Source organism: Microcaecilia unicolor, chromosome 1, assembly GCF_901765095.1.
Source record: "Microcaecilia unicolor chromosome 1, aMicUni1.1, whole genome shotgun sequence".
NCBI classification, from domain to species: Eukaryota; Metazoa; Chordata; class Amphibia; order Gymnophiona; family Siphonopidae; genus Microcaecilia; species Microcaecilia unicolor.
In genome coordinates, this window is record NC_044031.1 from 629,187,249 (window position 1) to 629,206,276 (window position 19,028).

The following is a 19,028-nucleotide window of genomic DNA, read 5'->3' on the forward strand; positions in this document are numbered from 1 at the left end:
AGGCTTTCAGAGACCGGCTGTCCAACCAAATCATATTGATTCAGACAGACAATCAGGTTGCCATGTATTACACCAACAAGCAGGGGGGGCACCGGATCTCGCCCTCTGTGTCAGGAAACCGTCCAAATATGGCTTTGGGCATGTTTCTGCAAGCCACTTATCTGGCAGCCACTTATCTGGCCGACAGGCTTAGCAGGATAATGCAACCTCACGAGTGGTCACTGGACATGGGTATCGCCCGCAAGATCTTCTGAGCGTGAGGCGCCCCCCTCGGTGGATCTTTTTGCCACTCAAATCAATCACAAAGTCCCTCAGTTCTGTTCAAGGCTTCAGGCCCATGACAGACGTGCGTCAGATGCCTTTCTCCTGCATTGGGGAACAGGCATCCTATATGTGTATCCTCCCATACCTTTAGTAGGGAAGGCTTTGCTGAAACTCAAGCAAGACTGCGGAACCATGTTTCTGCTTGCTTCCTTCTGGCCGCATCAGATTAGGTTCCCTCTTCTTCTGGCGTTGTCCTCCGAAGAACCGTGGAGGTTGGAGTGTTTTCCAACCCTCATCATCCAGAATGAGGGGCCGCTTTTGCATCCCAACCTCCAGTCTCTGGCTCTCACGGCCTGGATGTTGAGAGCTTAGAATTCGCCTCCTTGGGTCTTTCAGAGGGTATCTCCCGAGTCTTGCTTTATTCCAGGAAAGACTCCACAAAGAGATGTTACTCTTTCAAATGGAGGAGGTTTGCCATCTGGTGTGACAGCAAGGCCCTAGATCCTCTTTCTTGTCCTACACAGATCCTGCTTGAATACCTTCTACACTTGTCAGAGTCTGCTCTCAAGACCAACTCCGTAAGAGTTCACCTTAGTGCGATTAGTGCTTATCATCGCCATGTGGAGGGTAAGGCTATCTCTGGACAGCCTTTAGTTGTTCGCTTCATGAGAGGTTTGCTTTTGTCAAAGCCCCCTGTCAAACCTCCACCAGTGTCATGAACGTCGTTGTAACCCAGCTGATGAAAGCTCCTTTTGAGCCACTGAATTTCTGCCATCTGAAGTACTTGACCTGGAAGGTCATTTTCTTGGTGGCTGTTACTTCAGCTCGTAGGGTCAGTTAGGTTCAGGCCTTGGTAGTGCATGCACCTTATATCAAGTTTCATCACATCAGGGTAGTCCTCTGCACACATCCTAAGTTCCTGCCAAAGGTGGTGTTGGAGTTCCATCTGAACCAGTCAGTTGTCTTGCCAACATTCTTCCCCGTCCTCATACCCGCCCTGGCGAAAGCAGTTTGTATACCTTGGACTGCAAGAGAGCATTGGCCTTTTACGTGGAGCGGACAAAGTCCTTCAGACAGTCCGCCCAGTTGTTTGTTACTTTCGATCCCAACAGGAGGGAAGTCGCCATCGGAAAACACACAATCTCCAGTTGGCTAGCAGATTGCATTTCCTTCACTTATGCCGAAGCTGGGCTGACTCTAGAGGGCCGTGTCACGGCTCATAATATTAGAGCCATGGCTGCGTCAGTGACTCACTTATAGGCTTATTTTCAAAGCACTTAGCCTTCCAAAGTTCCATAGGTTTCTATGGAACTTTGGAAGGCTAAGTGCTTTGAAAATATGCCTCTTAGTCATCCTCCCTTGAAGAGATTTGCAAGGCTGCAACGTGGTCATCAGTCCACGCATTCACATCTCACTACTGCCTTCAGCAGGATACCCAACGTGAGAGCAGGTTTGGCCAGTCAGTGCTGCAGAATCTGTTCGGGGTTTAGAATCCAACTCCACCCCCCTAGACCCATTTTTGTTCTGTTCCAGGCTGCACTCTCAGTTCGTTATTTATGATTTCAGGTTAATCTATGTCATGTCCTCGTCGTTGCAAGGCCCAATTGACTAATGTTCATTGTTTTGAGTGAGCCTGGTTGATAGGGATACCCCATTTGTGAGAACAAGCAGCCTGCTTGTCCTTGGAGAAAGCGAAGATACTTACCTGTAGCAGGTATTCTCCGAGGACAGCAGGCTGATTGTTCTCACCAATCCGCCCACCTTCCCTTTGGAGTTGTTAGTTTGTTTCTATGCTTTTTGATTATACTGAAGAGCCACGCTCACACGACGGGTGGGAAGTCGTCTGCGTATGCACGGTGCATGCTGTTCGCACGCCAGAAGACTGGCAAAACTATTTTACTGTAGAGAATTTGCCGTTTCCTGAGCCGACACGGACGTCAACCCACTTGTGAGAACAATCAGCCTGCTGTCCTCGAAGAATACCTGCTACAGGTAAGTATTTTCGCTTTGCTGCTGTTTCTACCAGCTACAATAATTTTATTTCTTGATATATCTACATATGGGAAGCTACAGAGGCCAGTTCAGGTCACAGGTACTTGTCGGTCCCAAAGAGTAGCAAGATTTCATACTCAACCTCAGGGATAAAGCAGTGACTTTCCCCAGGTCTTCCTTCCTTCATAAGACATATTCAAGGTTCTCCTTGTTTTCAAGAAAACAGTATAAAGTGCTCTCTTAAAATAATTGTATGTACAGATATTGTTTATCAAAGGACTAATTTGTCCTTATAAGATTGGTGAAATGGACTTCTATATTAGTATCTGTTAGTCTTCTGTTTTTATAATATGGTAGAGGCAAATCTGCTCATCTGTAATGGGATGGAGTGCAAGTACAGTAGAACTTCGTCACAAGGGACACTCGGATATAGTGGACTAAAGTTTTAGTCCTGGTTGAAAGAGTAGGATATCCCTTGTATTTCGGTTTTGTTATAATGGATTCAGTTATAGTGGACTTTTGGTTATAAGAGATCGTTTTACACAGTCCCAAAGCTTCATTGAACCATGTACAAAAATCCAAGGGAATGGTTCAGTATAGGGAGTGAAGTGCTTCTGTGTACGAAAGAAGAGCAGGACCTGGGGGTGATTGTGTCTGAAGACAAGGTAGCCAAACAGGTTGAAAAGGTATAGGTCAAAGCCATAAAGATACATGGGTGCATAAGGAGAGGGATCACCAGCAGGAAAAAAGAGGTGATAGTGCCCTTGTATAAGTTTCTGGTGAGGCCCCATTTAGAGTACTGCATGCAATTCTGGAGACTGCACCTACAGAAAGATATAAACAGGATGGATTCAGTCCAGAGGGTTGCTACAAAATTAGTAAGCGGTCTTTGTCATAAAACATATAGGGACAGGTTTAGGTATCTCAATATGTATATGCTGGAAGAGAGGCAAGAAAGATGTTTAAATACGTCAGTGGCATCAATATACAGGAAACGAGCCTTTTTCAAATGAAGGAAAACTCTGGAGTGAGTGGACATACAATGGAGTTAAGAGGAAACAGGAGGAATCTAAGAAAATACTCTTTAACCGAAAGGGTGGTGGATTCATGGAATGGCCTCCCGGTAAAGGTTGTGGAGATGAGTACTATGTCAGAATTTAAGAACGTGTGGGACTGGCATATGGGAACCCTTGGGAAAGGAAGAGTTAGTGGTTACTAAGGATGGGGAGACAGGATGGGCCATTTGGCCCTTATCTGCCGTCATTTTCTATGTTTCTATGTATATAAGGGACTGACATAGCAGTTGCGCTACAAGTGAACTGAGTGATGACTGGTCCTAATACAGCGGAGTATAGAACGATGTCCATCAAACGTAAACAAATTGCTTTAGATTTGGAAGTGAAAATTGCTATAATGACATTGAAAACAGTCAAAAACAGGCGTACTTAATCTTGCAAAACAAACAGTAAATCGGATATGGCAGGAAAGAGAAAAGCTAAAGCAAGCATCTGAAGTGTCTGCGACTGCAAGTAGAAAGCATTTGCGAATGGCAGCATTCAAAGATGTAAAATCGGTGCTGTTGAAGTGGCTTAATTTGGTGCTATCATGGAACATTCCAGTTAATGGACCACTGCTGCGTGAAAAAGCAGACGTTCGCCAAAAAATTAATGCACGACGCATTTCAGTGCAGCATAGGATGGCTTGACAAATTCAAAGATGGACATGAAATTGTGCTTCGTGAGGTGTGTAGTGAAGCAGCAGCAGTGAACGAGACCATCATCAGCAAATGGACAAGTCTCCCAAACCTGTCATCATATGAACCTTGTGATATATTTAATGCAGTTAAGGCAGGCATTTTTTCCCCATCTACTTCCTGATAAGACCATGTGCTTCTAAGGTGATGCATGCCATGGCAGCAGAGTAAGGATGCCTGACTGCAGTGTTTTTGTGCAAATATGGACTAGTAAAAAAACTGCCACTGTTAATCATTGGCAAGTTCGCGCAACCTCGCTGCTTTAAGAATGCTAAAACAGTACAACCATGTGATATGGGACTAATAAAGAACCTCAAGGTGAAGTGCAGGCAGTTGGTGGCAAAGTATTTAAGAGTGTTGAAAACAAAACTAACTTGGAAATCAATATTCCTGATGCAATGCAAATGCTATGTTCAGCTTGGAACTCTGTTATTCAGCAGACAATTGCAAACTGCTTTAGTAAAGCTTGCTTTCATAATACTTTGCCACTGACAATGCACCGCACACTGAAGATTTGAGTAGTGCCAAAGATGTTGGCGATGAAGATGACTTCTATATTCCATTTCTTGTCAGAAAATAGCATGTTCATGGATTTCATCACCGTGAATGACGCAGTTGAAACTTGTGAACAGCCAACTGATAATGACATTGTAGCTGATGTATCAGCGAAGGATGAATCGGATGATATGGCTGAGACTACTGGATGTGAAATGGAAGCCGTCCACACTTTTCTGGATGTTGTATCGGCCTTGAAGATGTAGCAGCGCGCTATCTTTACACTGTAAAGGACAATAAAGTGGCTTTGCAGCACACTTTTAACATTGACTTATTCCTAACTAAGTGTGAGCATTTTCTTAAACATTGCTATCGAACTGTTTTAACTGAAATGTAAGAGGTGTTAAACTTCTTTGCATTTCCATATACCGTATGTTTTGTTGACAAACTAGCTCACCAGTGCTCAAAGGAAATGGTATTCAAATTATATGCACACAGCAAAAGCATGGGGGGAAATGTTATTGGCGCATGAGCAGAAGAGTTTCATGGTAAGCTCTTGTGCGCATTCGTCAGGCAAACCCAAAAGCAAAGCACACATTGGTGCCTGTTTTCTGCGCCTTTAAATATAAGCTTTTTAAAAAAAAAATTTCAACTTGGAAACAGGCGCCAATCTGTGTTTTCACTTTTGCATTTGCTGAGACTTGTGCACATTTATTTCTTAGTACCGGCGCTTACAGGCTTGCATGGTCTTTCTTCCACTTCCAAAAGAAATCTAAACTGAGCAAATTTTAATGAATTGTGAGAAATTCTCTTCTTCAAACACCCTAACACCTGCTCCAAACTGGTGTTGGGTTTTGAGCGGTAAGGGCAACTTTGTCTTGTGAGCTGTTCTTATCACATTGGGAGGGAATAGGAAATGACCTCATCAACACTTTTTGTCTGCATTTGCATGCTGTTTGTGCTGATCTTTGATGTGCACATTGTCTCCCGCACTACAACCCTCTGTGTATTCTGCTCGCACTAACACTGGTGTTAGTCTGGCACTAATCGTATCTAGGCCCCAATGCTCAGAGGCCATTAGCACCGGACTAGCACCTGCATTTGCAAGCACAGAATGCTCAGAGGCTGGGAGCGCTGAAGAACAGCACAATAAGCATGCAGATGAGGGCATTTCCTATTCCCTCTAACGCATAGTGAATTGCGCAGCTAACAACTAAGGGCAAAGTTAGCAGATTGACTGCCCTAATCCTACTCTTTCGCCTTCCTCCTCCCCCGATCCCTCTGTGAACTGCAATCTGGGAAACGTAACTGCCCCTGCATGGATGCTGAGTGCTGCCTGGTCTTGTCGCTGATCCCTACACAGAGCCCCTGACGCAGGCAGTGACAGAGGCAACCGACAGCTCTTCCTCCTCCCCCTTCTGATGCTTTTTACTGCCCGGCCTGGGCATGAGCACAAGAGCTTGCTTACCACTCTTGTGCGTGTGCCTCATGCATCATTCTACCCCTTAACTTCAAACAATTTCCTAATGCTCAGTGCTAACTGCACCTATATTTGCATATCATTAGCGTGGAGCATCAAGAAATTGTTTGGCCACGCTGTTCTGTACAGCATTGGAGTTTTGAGCATTGGCCTCATAGTGCCAGTGAGCATTGGCCCATCTGTGTTTTAACTTTGTGTTTTTTGGAAGGGAAGGTTTGTTTTGAATTGTAAACAGCTGAGAGAGAGCTGCCATAAGTTGTATATCAAGTTTTGAATAAACTATAAAATGTTACACCACTTAGATCAGGAGATTTGTCACGTCAGGAATAAACCCCAGCCTTATTAATTGTTGTCCTGTAGCAGGTCATTAACAAACAACATATATACATGTTTCCCATGCTCCATCTACTTTAAACTTTAGGAAATGAGGATTTGAGAGTAACATAGTAAACGCAGTAGCATAGAAAATGATGCAGATAAAGACCTGTACAGTCCATCCAGTCTGCCCAACAAGGTAAACTCATTTTACATGGTATGTGATACTTTATATGTATACCCGAGTTTGATTTGTCCTTGCCGTTCTCACAGCACAGACTGTAGAAGTCTGCCCAGCACTGCTCTTGTACTAAAAGTTCTGAAGCCAACGTCGAAGCCCCTTAAAATTTACACTCCAGCCCTCCATATCTATTCAGTCACGATCAGGGCATAGAGCATAGAACTCTGCCCAGCACTGGTTTTGCTTCCCAGTTACCTGCGTTGCCACTCAATCTCTGCTGTGGATCCATTCCTTCTAAACAGGATTTCTTTGTTTATCCCACACGTCTGAATTCCATTACAGTTTTCATCTTCACCACTTCCCTTGGGAGGGCATTCCATATAAGAGGGGTAATCTCTCTCCCACTGCCTCCACAACCATGAGAGGCTCTGCATTACTCCATTGAGAGGCATTTGCATGTGATGGTCTAGCCCTATGTGTGGGGGGGGGGGGCAACAGAAGTGGTGTTTTTCATGACTTAGCTTTAGTGTATACTAATTAACATTTGTGGATTTGCTGCTGATCCCAGGAATAGCTGTGAAATCGATATCTATATATTTGGGCTTGCAGTAAAGAGGGGGCTGTTAAAGATGTTTGTAGAACTGTCCCATGGTGGTGTCAGTGGTCTTGGCAGCACTGGTCAAAGTTTTTCTCATAGCAGGCCACTGATCTTTGTTCTGATGAACTGAATGGTTCTCTTCTGGGAGTTGTATGCAGCTCTGGGTTCTGTCTCTAGATTAATGTCTCTTTCTGTCTCAGATACAGGATCTACTGTCACTGCAGGAACAGAAATCAGCAGAAAATGAGACCAGTACAAGAGATGCTGGTAAGACATTAAAACTGATTGCAAGTAGAGGTTTGTCCGCCTAGAGTACAGAGTGTGGCTGGTAAGAAATCTGGATCAAGCTAGCTCTGGTTTTCTGGTGTTAGTTTTCAGAGTTTAAATTTAGTGGATTAATGGGGTGACATTTGAAGAACAGCCATTAAATCAGCTAGCTCTGATGTTCATCAGTGAAATCTTTGGAAATTGATGACTTGGCTTCTGGTTTTCCTTCTCCTGCTTGAGGAATAAAAGAAGGTTCAGGAGTCTCATGTGTTTGGATTTGTTGGCATGGCATCTGGGGCGCAGGAAATGATGGGGGTGAGATTCTGATGTGCAGTAATCAAGAGAGAGAGACCTTGAAATTATATTTCTGACAATCTCAAGGTAGGAACAAGGCAGTGTCCAGAAGTAAGGGAAGCTGGGAGGGCATAGGGAAAGGCAGAACCACTTGAAAAAAAGGTATAGATAATGCCCCTAAAAAAAAACATTGGTGCGACTTCTAAAACATTGTGTCTGGTTCTGGAGGCAGTATTTTCAGGTGAATGTAGATAGCATGGAGGTGGCTTTGAGAGCCTAGAAAAATGATACCATATAGGTGAGGAGAAGGGAGGAGAGATAAGGGACATGTGATGGACGCTGTCATGTACTCAAATGAATAACAACTCAAGAGAGAAGTTTATATGCTGTTCTATGATAATATGCTGTTGAACAATAGACCCTGATTTGAATATCACTTCTAGGTGTTCACAGTGTTTATGGACTCATACATAGCAGATAGCCCTCCTTCTTGACACCTCTAATAAATGTGCAAAATATGTTGGAGTTAGGACTTTGCATTAAAAGGTTGGCCCATTAGGAAGGAGCAAAGCCTCTTGTGAACTCTGACCTAGAATTGTAGGGAAAGAATCAGCAATAAAAGTGCTCTAGAAACCAGAGTGAAGGGTGGCTGTGAAAGATTGTAGAGTCGAGAATAAACAGCAGGAGATATTGTTTATCAGAGAGGGTTAGGGATGCAGGGTGAAGTGGTGGAGGTAGAATTGAAGACAGGATGAATAAACCACAGCTGCAGGAATTAAACTGCACAGACTTGATGAGCTTTGCATATTCTCTCTCATGCTGTCATTTGGCTGCACTCTATCCCTAATGTTGCTGTTGTCTCTTGCAGGGAAGCAGCTGGTTCATTACACAGCACAGCCTTTATTCCTGGTTGACTCAAGCGCTGTAGATGTGGGCAGTGGCGACCTGCCTATTTTCTTTGAGCTTGGTGAAGCGCCCTATTTCACAGACGGAGATGAGTACTCAGATGATCCTAACATCTCATTGCTCACAGGAGTTGAGCAAGCCAAAGCCAGAGACCCCACAGTTTCCTAAGCTGAAAGCAAGTGGAAATCATGAGACAGATGCTGGTTGTGCACAGAATTCCAGGCTCTCTTACCTGCCTCTAGTTCACTGCTACTTCTCCACAACAGCCACAGCTGAAGACTTGTGTTTTTGTGTGTTTGAGATGTTTGGAATCAGATGCGCTTAGAGTTGTAGCAGCTCTTCCTGCAGATGGTTCAGCGAGAGCTGGACACAGATGCAGAGGAGGAGGACCTTGTCACTTTTAAGCTGTTTTCATCTGAAAACCAGTTTTAGCAGAAAGGGCAGAACCTCTGCTGAAGATGAAAGAAGAACGCTTTCATCCCTGCAGTGAGATGAAGGTCTCAATACACAGCTTTGCTGTGGAGTGAGGCCCCCAGGAGCCAAAGCCCAGAGCCAGGTGATGCTGTGATAGTACTGATGTGTTGATCACACTTCCTGTGCTCATGCTGCGTTCAGTGTGTTCTTGCTGCAGTGTAGGAAGAGTTGGCCATTGAAGTTATGCTGATGGTGTGGAGATGTTTTGGGAAAGGGGAGGAGTTTCTGCAGTGCTGCATGTCTTTGCTCATTGGCTATGTGCATGTTTCCCCTTTCGAGATCCACCTCTGCCACTGCTCCACTTGCTTCCACATTCAGCCTTTCTCTGGCAATTAACCTTCACCCTTTTTGCTTTTTTTGGCCCTATGTTTCTTGTTTCGCTTAGCAGTCAGAACGTGTACATTTTACACACACAATAGTGAAAATTGTATTTTTTTGATTTTTACGTAAGGAAAATGTCCTTTTTTTTCTCTACATATACATATATATATATATATGTATATATATATACACACACACACACACAGATATGTATATATACCATATATAAATATATATAATAGTGTATAAAGTTTCAGCTTTCTGTGGTAGAGAATTTATTTTTCTAGGGTGTTTGCTGGAGGGAAGGGCAGGGTGCTCCAAAACATATTGTTTTTCCTCATCCGTAGACAGCGTGCTGTGAGAATAGCTTTGTCTTGTGCACATAGGGCTGTTGCCCTCACAGAGAGCAAGGCAGGGACAGGAGATGTCTTTTGTTAAAGCCTCAGTATACTTAGTGTCATTTGTATCAGCCATTTGACTAGATCTGGATATACAGGCTATGTTCTGTGATCCTGCCCCATGTGTAGGGACTCAAACGTTTCCCTTCCTAGCACTCATGCACTGTATGAGTGTGTGAGGGTTTCAGAATAGCACCTAACTTCTTGTTTTGACTTTCTTACTAACTGTCTGAGTGCTGGTTTTTAGAGAGAGCGTGCAAAGGAATATCATGAGACTGGAGATAAGTGCTAAATTTCATAGGTGTACATCTACAGTACCGTAGAGCCTTGCAGTGCTCTATGAATGGAGGAGACATGCACTGTTAATACACCAGCCAGGTCTCAGGTTTTCATTTCTGTCTGTGCTACTGTCAGTGTACGCACATTCCTGTTTAGTGTTCCGGTGGGTGCCAAACCAAGCAAACTGATAAATCTGAGAATCAGTTTTTTTTTAATGATTACATAGTACTGTATAGAGAGAAAGCACAGAGATGGATGCCTAGAAGAAAGCAGACATTTTCCCTCCCCAGAGCAGAGGCAGCGAGAATGTTCCCAGAGAATTCCAGGGACACTGTAGTTAGGTTTTTAGAGTGGTTGCATCATGCAGGGTAACTGAGCCACTGCCAGTGCAGCTGCATCAGGAGCTTGAATCTCTGCACCTTTTAGTAGAACAGGAGTCACCATTGTAAGGTTAATTTGTTATCGCCATGACTCGTACTCTGTATACAGATAAAATCTCAGCTTTGTATATTCAGCCAAAATCGTCAACTAAAGATTAGAATCAGACCCTTTACTTCTGGTACACCATGGTCCCTGGAAACAGGACAAGAGGTCACCAGTTAAAATCTGATAATATATTCCATGTGTCAGGGAGGATGGGGGTGGCTTGAGTTTTCAGTGTGAACAGGGAATGGAATGGCAGGAAAGGTCACAGTGTTGGCCAGAGATGGATTGGTTGGTGGAAGTCAGAGCTTGGGCCAAAGGAATAAGATAGGATTCAGACCATTGACCAAGGGTTGATGAGGAGGGAGAGGAAGAGGCTTAAGGTTGATTAGAAAATAAGCTAAGGATGTCCCAGTACAATGTGAGTTTGGAGAAATGAGGACAGGTTTAGTAGAGGAAGTCTGAGCGGGGTCAGAAGGTAGATAAGTGAGAGGGACTTTTCTTAAATAAAAAAAAAGGCTAGAGATGGATGGATACATTGGTGGGTAGGGATGGTTGGAGCCTTAGCCTTAGATGAATTAAATTGATAGAGGGATGTAGTCCTAATATATGGGTAAAGATAAGTTGGGGGAGGGGCTGGACTGTTTGCAGAAGATGAGCTGTCATGGCGTCTTCCGACGCATGGATTGAAGATGGGCTGAAGTTGGTGTGAGGGCTCGAACTGAAAATGAATTGGTTGGGGAGGCTTTGGCAGATATACTGAAGGGCAGACGTAAGTACCGGAGGCAAAAGATGAGTGGGGAGAGTTTGAAAACAGTCTGCAGATGAATTGGAGATGGAGATTTGGGTATGGATGGTTAATGGATTAGATGGGGTGAAGGCATGAGAGCAGGTGACAGAGCACGCACTTAAGTAATAGAATTTAACTGCGTTCTGCATTTGGAGTTGTTCAGCTTAGCACTCTCACTAGAATGTTTGCTGTATGCATTAACACTAGCATAGCAAAACAGTGCCTTTTACTTTGGAGAAGTCATGACTAAGCAGTAATGTAGTAATCTAAAATCATGAGGGTGTATTTCAGCCAGTCACATCACACTGCTGAGATCTTCTTCCATGCAACGAGTTCCACTGTTTCAGTGGGAGCTATACATTGGTATAAGAATGAGATCCTTCTGGGTGCTTTGTGGTGAATTAGTACAGGTTTGGCAGTAGCACTGAAGGAGGCAATAAGTATGTGGTCGATGTGCACACACTTGGTGGTGTAAAAAACATAAGACCACATATGTTATGAAACTGTACTAGTTTGCTGCTGTAAGATTGTATATACACAACACTGGGTATGTTTAAAAAGCACGGTGGTATTGATGTGAATGCAGTACAGATGCCAATCAGCTCAGATCCTCTGGGGAGCAAAATTGTATTGGTTTCTAGCTCCTTGGTTGGTGTTTTGATCACAGAACTGATTAGATTGTACTTTAGTCACCTGGTTTTTAAGCATAAAGGTTATGGATTTGCAGTTCTTTCTCCAGTGATAAGTTGCCTGCAGTAGTTCCTGGATTGGAGATGCAGTGACCTGATTTGGTTTTAATTCTTGATGGACTTTGCTGTTTTTCTCTTTCTGGCTTGCTAATTCCTGTGCTTCCCATCTTCTTATCACAATGCTTAGCTTCTCTGTGCTGCGTTTCCAGCAGTAAGAGCATACATGCAGTCAGTCCTTGCACTAAGCAATGGTAGGCAGGTGCCCTCTCCTCCCCCTGCAGGGCTTCAGTAATGCAGACAACTGCAGCTCTTAGGGTAGTTGGTACTTGCCAGCCCTGACTGGCTGATATTTGCCTATTTGTACTAAGAGTTGAGATGCTCCTGAAATGTTGTACATTTGATACGTTGCATTTGTTGCTGTTTTATGCATAATAAAATAATCTATAAGTTAAGAGATCGCTGTCAAGCTGTTCACTGTTGACTATTTCCTGCATGAAAAAGTTGTTCTAATTTGTCTCCATTCTGCCTGGAGTCTGTGAGCAGGAAGAATGCCTGCAGAATTTCACTTAGACTGATCCCTTCATAGTATATAATCAGCTGTTTGCTTTCAGTATACGAAAAGAGAGAGACAGTCCTGTACTCTGCTTTTACTGTGCAATGAGTAAGCTTAAGTGCTAGATGCTTTCTTCCAGCTGCCAAGAAGCCATTGAGTTCCCAGGGTTTTATTACTTCCAAGTGCCTTTTGGCAGCAGAGGAGCACTTGAAAGGGAAAATATGAAATCTGTTCTTTTGTGGCCCCTGGGAAATCCTGAAGGTGGCATGAAGCAAAAAATAGCAGTCTGATAAGACCTGAGCACTTTTCCAGCAGCTGCCATTCTAAGAGTTGATCAAACTATATGGCAAAATTCCACTACGGTTATATCTACTATATAATACTTAGATTAGAGGACATCTTGTGTATCAGTACTTACTAATGGGAAAGTCTCAAATAGTCGTGGGGGTCCTCTTTTCTCTTTCTCTATTTACCGCCAATGATGGCGTGCCCGCTATTACGACAAGTATAACCATAGACATCCCCTGCCTCCTCCCTTTTTCTCTTGTCGTTCCGTTTCTTATAACTTCTTTATTTATACATCTGCACTGGAATAATTAAGCTAAGTTATGCTTTATTCTAACAAAAGAAGCACAACTTAAGTAAATATTCAAAGCTCGATCCCAGCAGAAGGGTGTACAGTACATGAAAAGTTAAGCTTGAGTTTAGGAGTATGCTCTTACCATGTACTTACAATTGAGTTAAATGAATTAAGTAAAAGGAAAAAATATAAATAAAGAAGTTATAAGAAACGGAACGACACAAGAGAAAAAGGGAGGAGGCAGGGGAGGTCTATGATTATACTTGTCGTAATAGCGGGCATGCCATCATTGGCGGTAAATAGAGAAAGAGAAAAGAGGACCCCCACGACTATATGAGACTTTCCCATTAGTAAGTACTGATACACAAGAAGATGTCCACTAATCTAAGTATTATATAGCAGATTCTAAGAGTTGAGGCAGGTGTTGCAGTCACTCCTGCCAGTTCTTTAGAATCGGGAGCAATCGCAATAATCCAACATTATTACAATGAGAGCAAATTAATAACACCCCCCACCCAACCAAAAAAAAAAAGGGTCTCTGATATATTAAAACACTATTCCATATCATCATGCTGATCAATCCATAGACTGGTGGGTTGTGTCCATCTACCAGCAGGTGGAGATAGAGAGCAATCCTTTTGCCTCCCTATATGTGGTCATGTGCTGCCGGAAACTCCTCAGTATGTTCTCTATCTCAGCAGGTGGTGGTCACACACAGCAGCAGCTCTGGCTAGGTCTCCAAGCCTAATCTTTAGGTTTTGTTGAGTACTTGGGGTTGAGGGCTCTTCTTGAGCAAGTGCAAACCTGGTGGCGCCAGGTCCCTCCTTTTCTCCCCCCTCCCGCTGGCTCCGTTTAAAAAAAAAAAAAAATTTTGGACGTCTTTAAGGGCGTTTATTTCGACGTTTATTTAAACGTTTATTGCAGCTACTCACTGGGACACCAGGTTGTTACAGCTCGGAGCGAGAAGCAGGTAATTTTTACCTTTTTATAGCGGGCAGGGGGTTCCCCGATTGATCTCCACGTGGCCTATGGCGTCGGAGGGCGAGGGCGCGAAGAATCGCTCCCCGGACCGCGTGTGCGCTCCTAGCGGGGATACGGGGGTTTTAGTCTGATTCGCCCTTGTTGGGTGTCAGTTTGGAGGCTGGTCAGTGTCCCGGGTCTTCCTCCGGCGCGGCGGTTTTTCCCGCCATAAACGCCCATCCTCCGCTGCTCGCTTCCGCCATCTTGGCGGGCCACTCTGCTCGGACGGCTTCTTCTTGGGCCGCCCTTGAGCTGGGAGACGTTCATGCCATGGCCGCCCTTGATTTGGGCGACGGCAAAAAAGCGGCTAAAGTTAAGCACCGTTCTTCCCGCGCGGCTCCTTCGCGGAGTGTCGCGCCGGACGACATCTTGGATGCACAGCATGTTGCTCCCCTGCTCTTGCGAGCGCCGGTTGAGGGTGCGTCTAGGGCTGTGGCCCAGACCGCTGAAATACACAGTCTGGGGGGTTTCTCCCCCGAGTTTATTTTGCTGCTGCATCAGGCCTTCCTTATGCAGAACGCTGCCCCTTCCTTGTCCGATAACGGGGTTGAGGCCCCCGGAAGTAAACGCCCTCGGGTGGATTCCCAGGCCTTAGAGGACACTGTTTCCTCTGATGTAGATGAGGGCAGCGTATCTGAGTTCTCCCAACGGTCCTTTGGGGATTCCTTGGAGGAGACGGATTCCCGCTCGGATGGAGCGGATGACCCCTCTGCAGTGCGGATCTTTCGCTCAGAGGATTTGCCCAACCTGTTAGTGCAGGCCATGAGCATTTAGAAGATTTCCTCGCCAGAGGACGTCTCTCCCTCAGCCCCTGTTGGCTCTGCCATTATGCTGGGGACGAAGCACCCGCCTAGAACCTTCCACGTGCATGATGCCATGCACACCTTAATTTTGGCTCAATGGGATGTCCCGGAAGCGAGCCTCAAAGTGGCTAGGGCTATGTCCCGCCTCTATCCTTTGCCTGAAAGTGAACGTGAGGCCTTTATTTGGCCTACCGTGGATTCTTTAATCACTGCGGTGACTAAGAAAACAGCGTTGCTGGTGGAAGGTGGCACGGCCCTAAAGGACGCCCAAGACAGAAGATTGGAAGCGGCTTTAAGGTCGTCCTTCAAGGCGGCTGCCTTAAGTTTACAGGCCTCAGTTTGCGGCTCCTATGTGGCCAGGGCGTGCCTGACGATGGTGCAGCGGGCTTCCCCCTCGGATCCTTCCTTGAGGGCTGATTGGCCGGCCCTGGAATCGGGCTTGGTTTATTTGGCAGACTTACTGTATGATGTCTTGAGAGCCTCGGCTAAAGGTATGGCTCAGACAGTCTCTGCGCGGCGCTGGCCTTGGCTGAAACATTGGTCTGCGGACCACGCCTCTAAGTCCCGCCTGGCTAAGTTGCCTTTTAAAGGCAAGCTGCTCTTTGGGGTCGAGCTGGACAAAATCGTGACCGATCTCGGCACGTCTAAAGGCAAGAGGTTACCAGAGGTCAAGGCTCGGGCCAGTGCTCGCCCCGGTATCTCCAGAGGACGGTTTCAGGAAGCCCGTCGGTACCGCCCGGGCAAGTCGGGCTCCTCAGCCCCCTCTTCCTTCAAGAGGAACTTCTCCCCCAAGCAGCATTCCTTTCGCAGAGACCGCCGTCCCGGAGGTGCGCCCTCCGGTCCTCCCCCAGGGTCTCGTACCCAATGACGGGGTCCTGGTCCATGGCCCAGTGCAGATTGGAGGACGCTTGTCCTCGTTTCTGGGCGAGTGGACCAGAGTCACTTCAGACGCTTGGGTGCTGGAAGTCATCAGAGACGGCTACAAGTTAGAGTTCTGCCGACCCTTAAGAGACCGGTTTGTACTCTCTCCCTGCAAGTCTCCGGTCAAAGCTGTGGCAGTGCAGCAGACCTTGGACAATCTGATCCGCCTGGGTGCGGTCGTTCCGGTGCCAGAAAATCAGCTTGGCAAGGGACGTTACTCCATTTACTTTGTGATACCAAAGAAAGGAGGTTCTGTACGGCCTATCCTCGACCTCAAAGGGGTCAATCGGGCCTTGAAAGTTCGGCACTTTCGCATGGAGACTCTCCGCTCTGTTATAGCGGCAGTGAAGGCAGGGGAGTTCCTGGCATCCTTGGACATCAAGGAAGCGTACTTGCATATTCCCATCTGGCCTCCTCATCAACGCTTTCTGCGTTTTGCAGTCCTGGGCCGACACTTCCAGTTCAGAGCCCTCCCGTTCGGGTTGGCTACTGCTCCGCGGACCTTCTCCAAAGTAATGGTGGTCATCGCGGCCTTCCTGCGAAAGGAAGGAGTACAAGTCCATCCTTATCTGGACGACTGGTTGATCCGAGCCCCCTCTTATGCAGAGTGCGGCAAAGCTGTGGACCGGGTGATTGCTCTTTTGAGCTCCCTGGGGTGGATCATCAACTGGGAGAAGAGCCAGCTGCGCCCGACTCAGTCCCTGGAGTATCTGGGAGTTCGATTCGACACCCAAGTGGGCAGAGTGTTCCTGCCGGACAATCGGATTGTCAAACTTCAGGCTCAGGTGGACCAGCTCCTAGTAGCCTCTCCTCTTCGGGCTTGGGACTATGTGCAGCTGTGGGCTCTATGACGGCCACGATGGAAGTAGTGCCCTGGGCCAGGGCTCATATGAGACCACTACAACTCCCTCTGCTGCAGCGCTGGACTCCGGTGTCGGAGGATTATGCTGTGCGCTTTCCCTTGGACCCAGCAGTGCGCAAGGCGCTGAGCTGGTGGCTGCAGACAGACAAGTTGTCTGCAGGAGTGCCTCTGGCGACCCCGGAGTGGATGGTCGTCACAACGGACGCCTCTTTGTCGGGCTGGGGAGCCCACTGCTTGGGAAGGACAGCGCAGGGGCTCTGGTCTCCTGCAGAGGCAAAGTGGTCTATCAACCTCCTGGAACTCAGCGCCATTCGGTTGGCGCTTTTGGAGTTCATCCCGGTACTGGCGTTGAAGCCAGTACGGGTCCTGTCGGACAATGCCACGGCTGTGGCCTATGTCAACCGCCAGGGAGGTACCAAGAGCGCCCCTCTAGCCAAGGAGGCCATGAATCTATGCCAGTGGGCGGAAGCGAACCTGGAACAGCTGTCAGCAGCCCACATTGCCGGAGTCATGAATGTCAAGGTGGACTTTCTCAGTCGCCATACCTTGGAATCCCGGAGAGTGGCAGCTATCTGCTCAGGCGTTCTTGGACATCACGAAGCGCTGGGGCCAGCCGAGCCTAGATCTGATGGCGTCATCGGCCAATTGCCAAGTGCCGCGCTTTTTCAGCAGAGGACGGGACCCTCGATCCCTGGGAGTAGATGCTCTTCTCCAACAGTGGCCGACACAAGAGCTTCTCTATGTGTTCCCACCCTGGCCCATGTTGGGCAGGGTGCTAGACCGGGTGGCAAAGCATCCGGGCCGGATAATCCTGGTGGGTCCAGACTGGCCCAGACGTCCCTGGTATGCGGACTTGATCAGGCTCTCAGTGGACGTTCCTCTGCGGCTGCCAGTGGAGCAGGGCCTGTTGCATCAGGGTCCCGTGGTGATGGAGGATCCCTCCCCCTTTGGTCTTACGGCCTGGCTATTGAGCGGCAGCGTCTGAGAAAGAAGGGCTTCTCAGACAAGGTCATCGCCACTATGCTGAGAGCGAGGAAGCGCTCTACTTCTACTGCTTACGCCAGGGTTTGGCGTACCTTTGCAGCGTGGTGTGAAGCAGGCTCACTTTCTCCCTTCACTGCTCCAATTTCTTCAGTGTTGGCGTTCCTGCAAGAAGGTCTGGAGAAAGGCCTGTCGCTCAGTTCCCTTAAAGTCCAGGTAGCGGCTCTGGCTTGCTTCAGGGGCCGCCTGAAGGGTGCTTCCCTGGCTTCGCAGCCAGATGTGGTACGTTTTCTCAAGGGAGTTAATCACCTGCGCCCTCCTCTGCGCTCAGTGGTGCCTGCGTGGAATCTCAACCTGGTGCTAAGAGCCTTGCAGAAGCCGCCTTTTGAACCCTTGTCGAGGGCATCTCTGAAAGACCTGACGTTGAAAGCAGTCTTTTTGGTGGCTATCACTTCAGCCAGAAGAGTTTCCGAGCTCCAGGCGCTCTCATGTCGAGAGCCTTTTCTGCAGTTCACTGAGGCAGGAGTGACTATTCGCACAGTGCCTTCCTTCCTTCCCAAGATTGTTTCTCGCTTCCATGTGAATCAGAAGCTCTGTCTCCCTTCCTTTCGTAGGGAGGACTACCCAGAGGAATACTCTGCTCTCAAGTATCTGGATGTGAGACGAGTCATCATCAGATATTTGGAAGTGACCAATGATTTCCGGAAATCGGATCATCTGTTTGTCCTGTTTGCAGGTCCTCGTAAGGGTCTGCAGGCTGCTAAGCCTACAGTGGCAAGATGGGTCAAGGAAGCCATTGCAGTGGCTTATGTGGCCGCGGGGAAGGTGCCGCCTATCCAGCTGAACTCCACTAGAGCTCAGGCGGCCTCGATGGCAGAGGCTGGGTCTGTCTCCTTGGAAGAGATTTGCAAGGCGGCAACTTGGGCATCGGCCCATACCTTCTCCAGGCATTACCGCTTGACTGTGGCTGCTCGGGCGGAGGCCCGGTTTGGAGCTTCAGTGTTGCGGTCAGGGATTTCTATGTCCCGCCCTGGGTGAGTACTGCTTCGGTACATCCCACCAGTCTATGGATTGATCAGCATGATGATATGGAAGGTAAAATTATGTATCATACCTGATAATTTTCTTTCCATTAATCATAGCTGATCAATCCATAGCCCCTCCCAGATATCTGTATTGTTTATATTCTGGTTGCATTTCAGGTTCAAGTTTAGTCTTCAGTTCCTGTTCAGGAGGACTTCGTGTTCAACTTTTTCAATGGATTCTTCAAGAGTTGAGACGAATTTGTGTTACAGTGAGCTGCTGCATTCCTCTCTTCTCCGTTTTACGGGGCTGGATTGAGACTTAAATTCTGCCAGCGCTCCCTCCCGCTTCGTGCGGCAGTTGGGC

The 19,028-nt window shown here is 47.0% G+C and overlaps 1 protein-coding gene across 1 annotated transcript in view; it reads left to right on the plus strand.

Annotated features, from left to right (window-relative positions):
• The window catches only part of HSF1 (heat shock transcription factor 1), a 379,429-nt gene extending 368,489 nt beyond the window's left edge, over nucleotides 1-10,940 (plus strand). Inside the window, exons 14-15 of the mRNA XM_030220795.1 lie at nucleotides 7,279-7,345; nucleotides 8,508-10,940. Coding sequence (XP_030076655.1) covers nucleotides 7,279-7,345; nucleotides 8,508-8,713 — 273 coding nt within the window. The 3' untranslated portion in view covers nucleotides 8,714-10,940. The remainder of the gene's footprint in view (nucleotides 1-7,278; nucleotides 7,346-8,507) is intronic.
• Nucleotides 10,941-19,028: the final 8,088 nt, after the last annotated feature.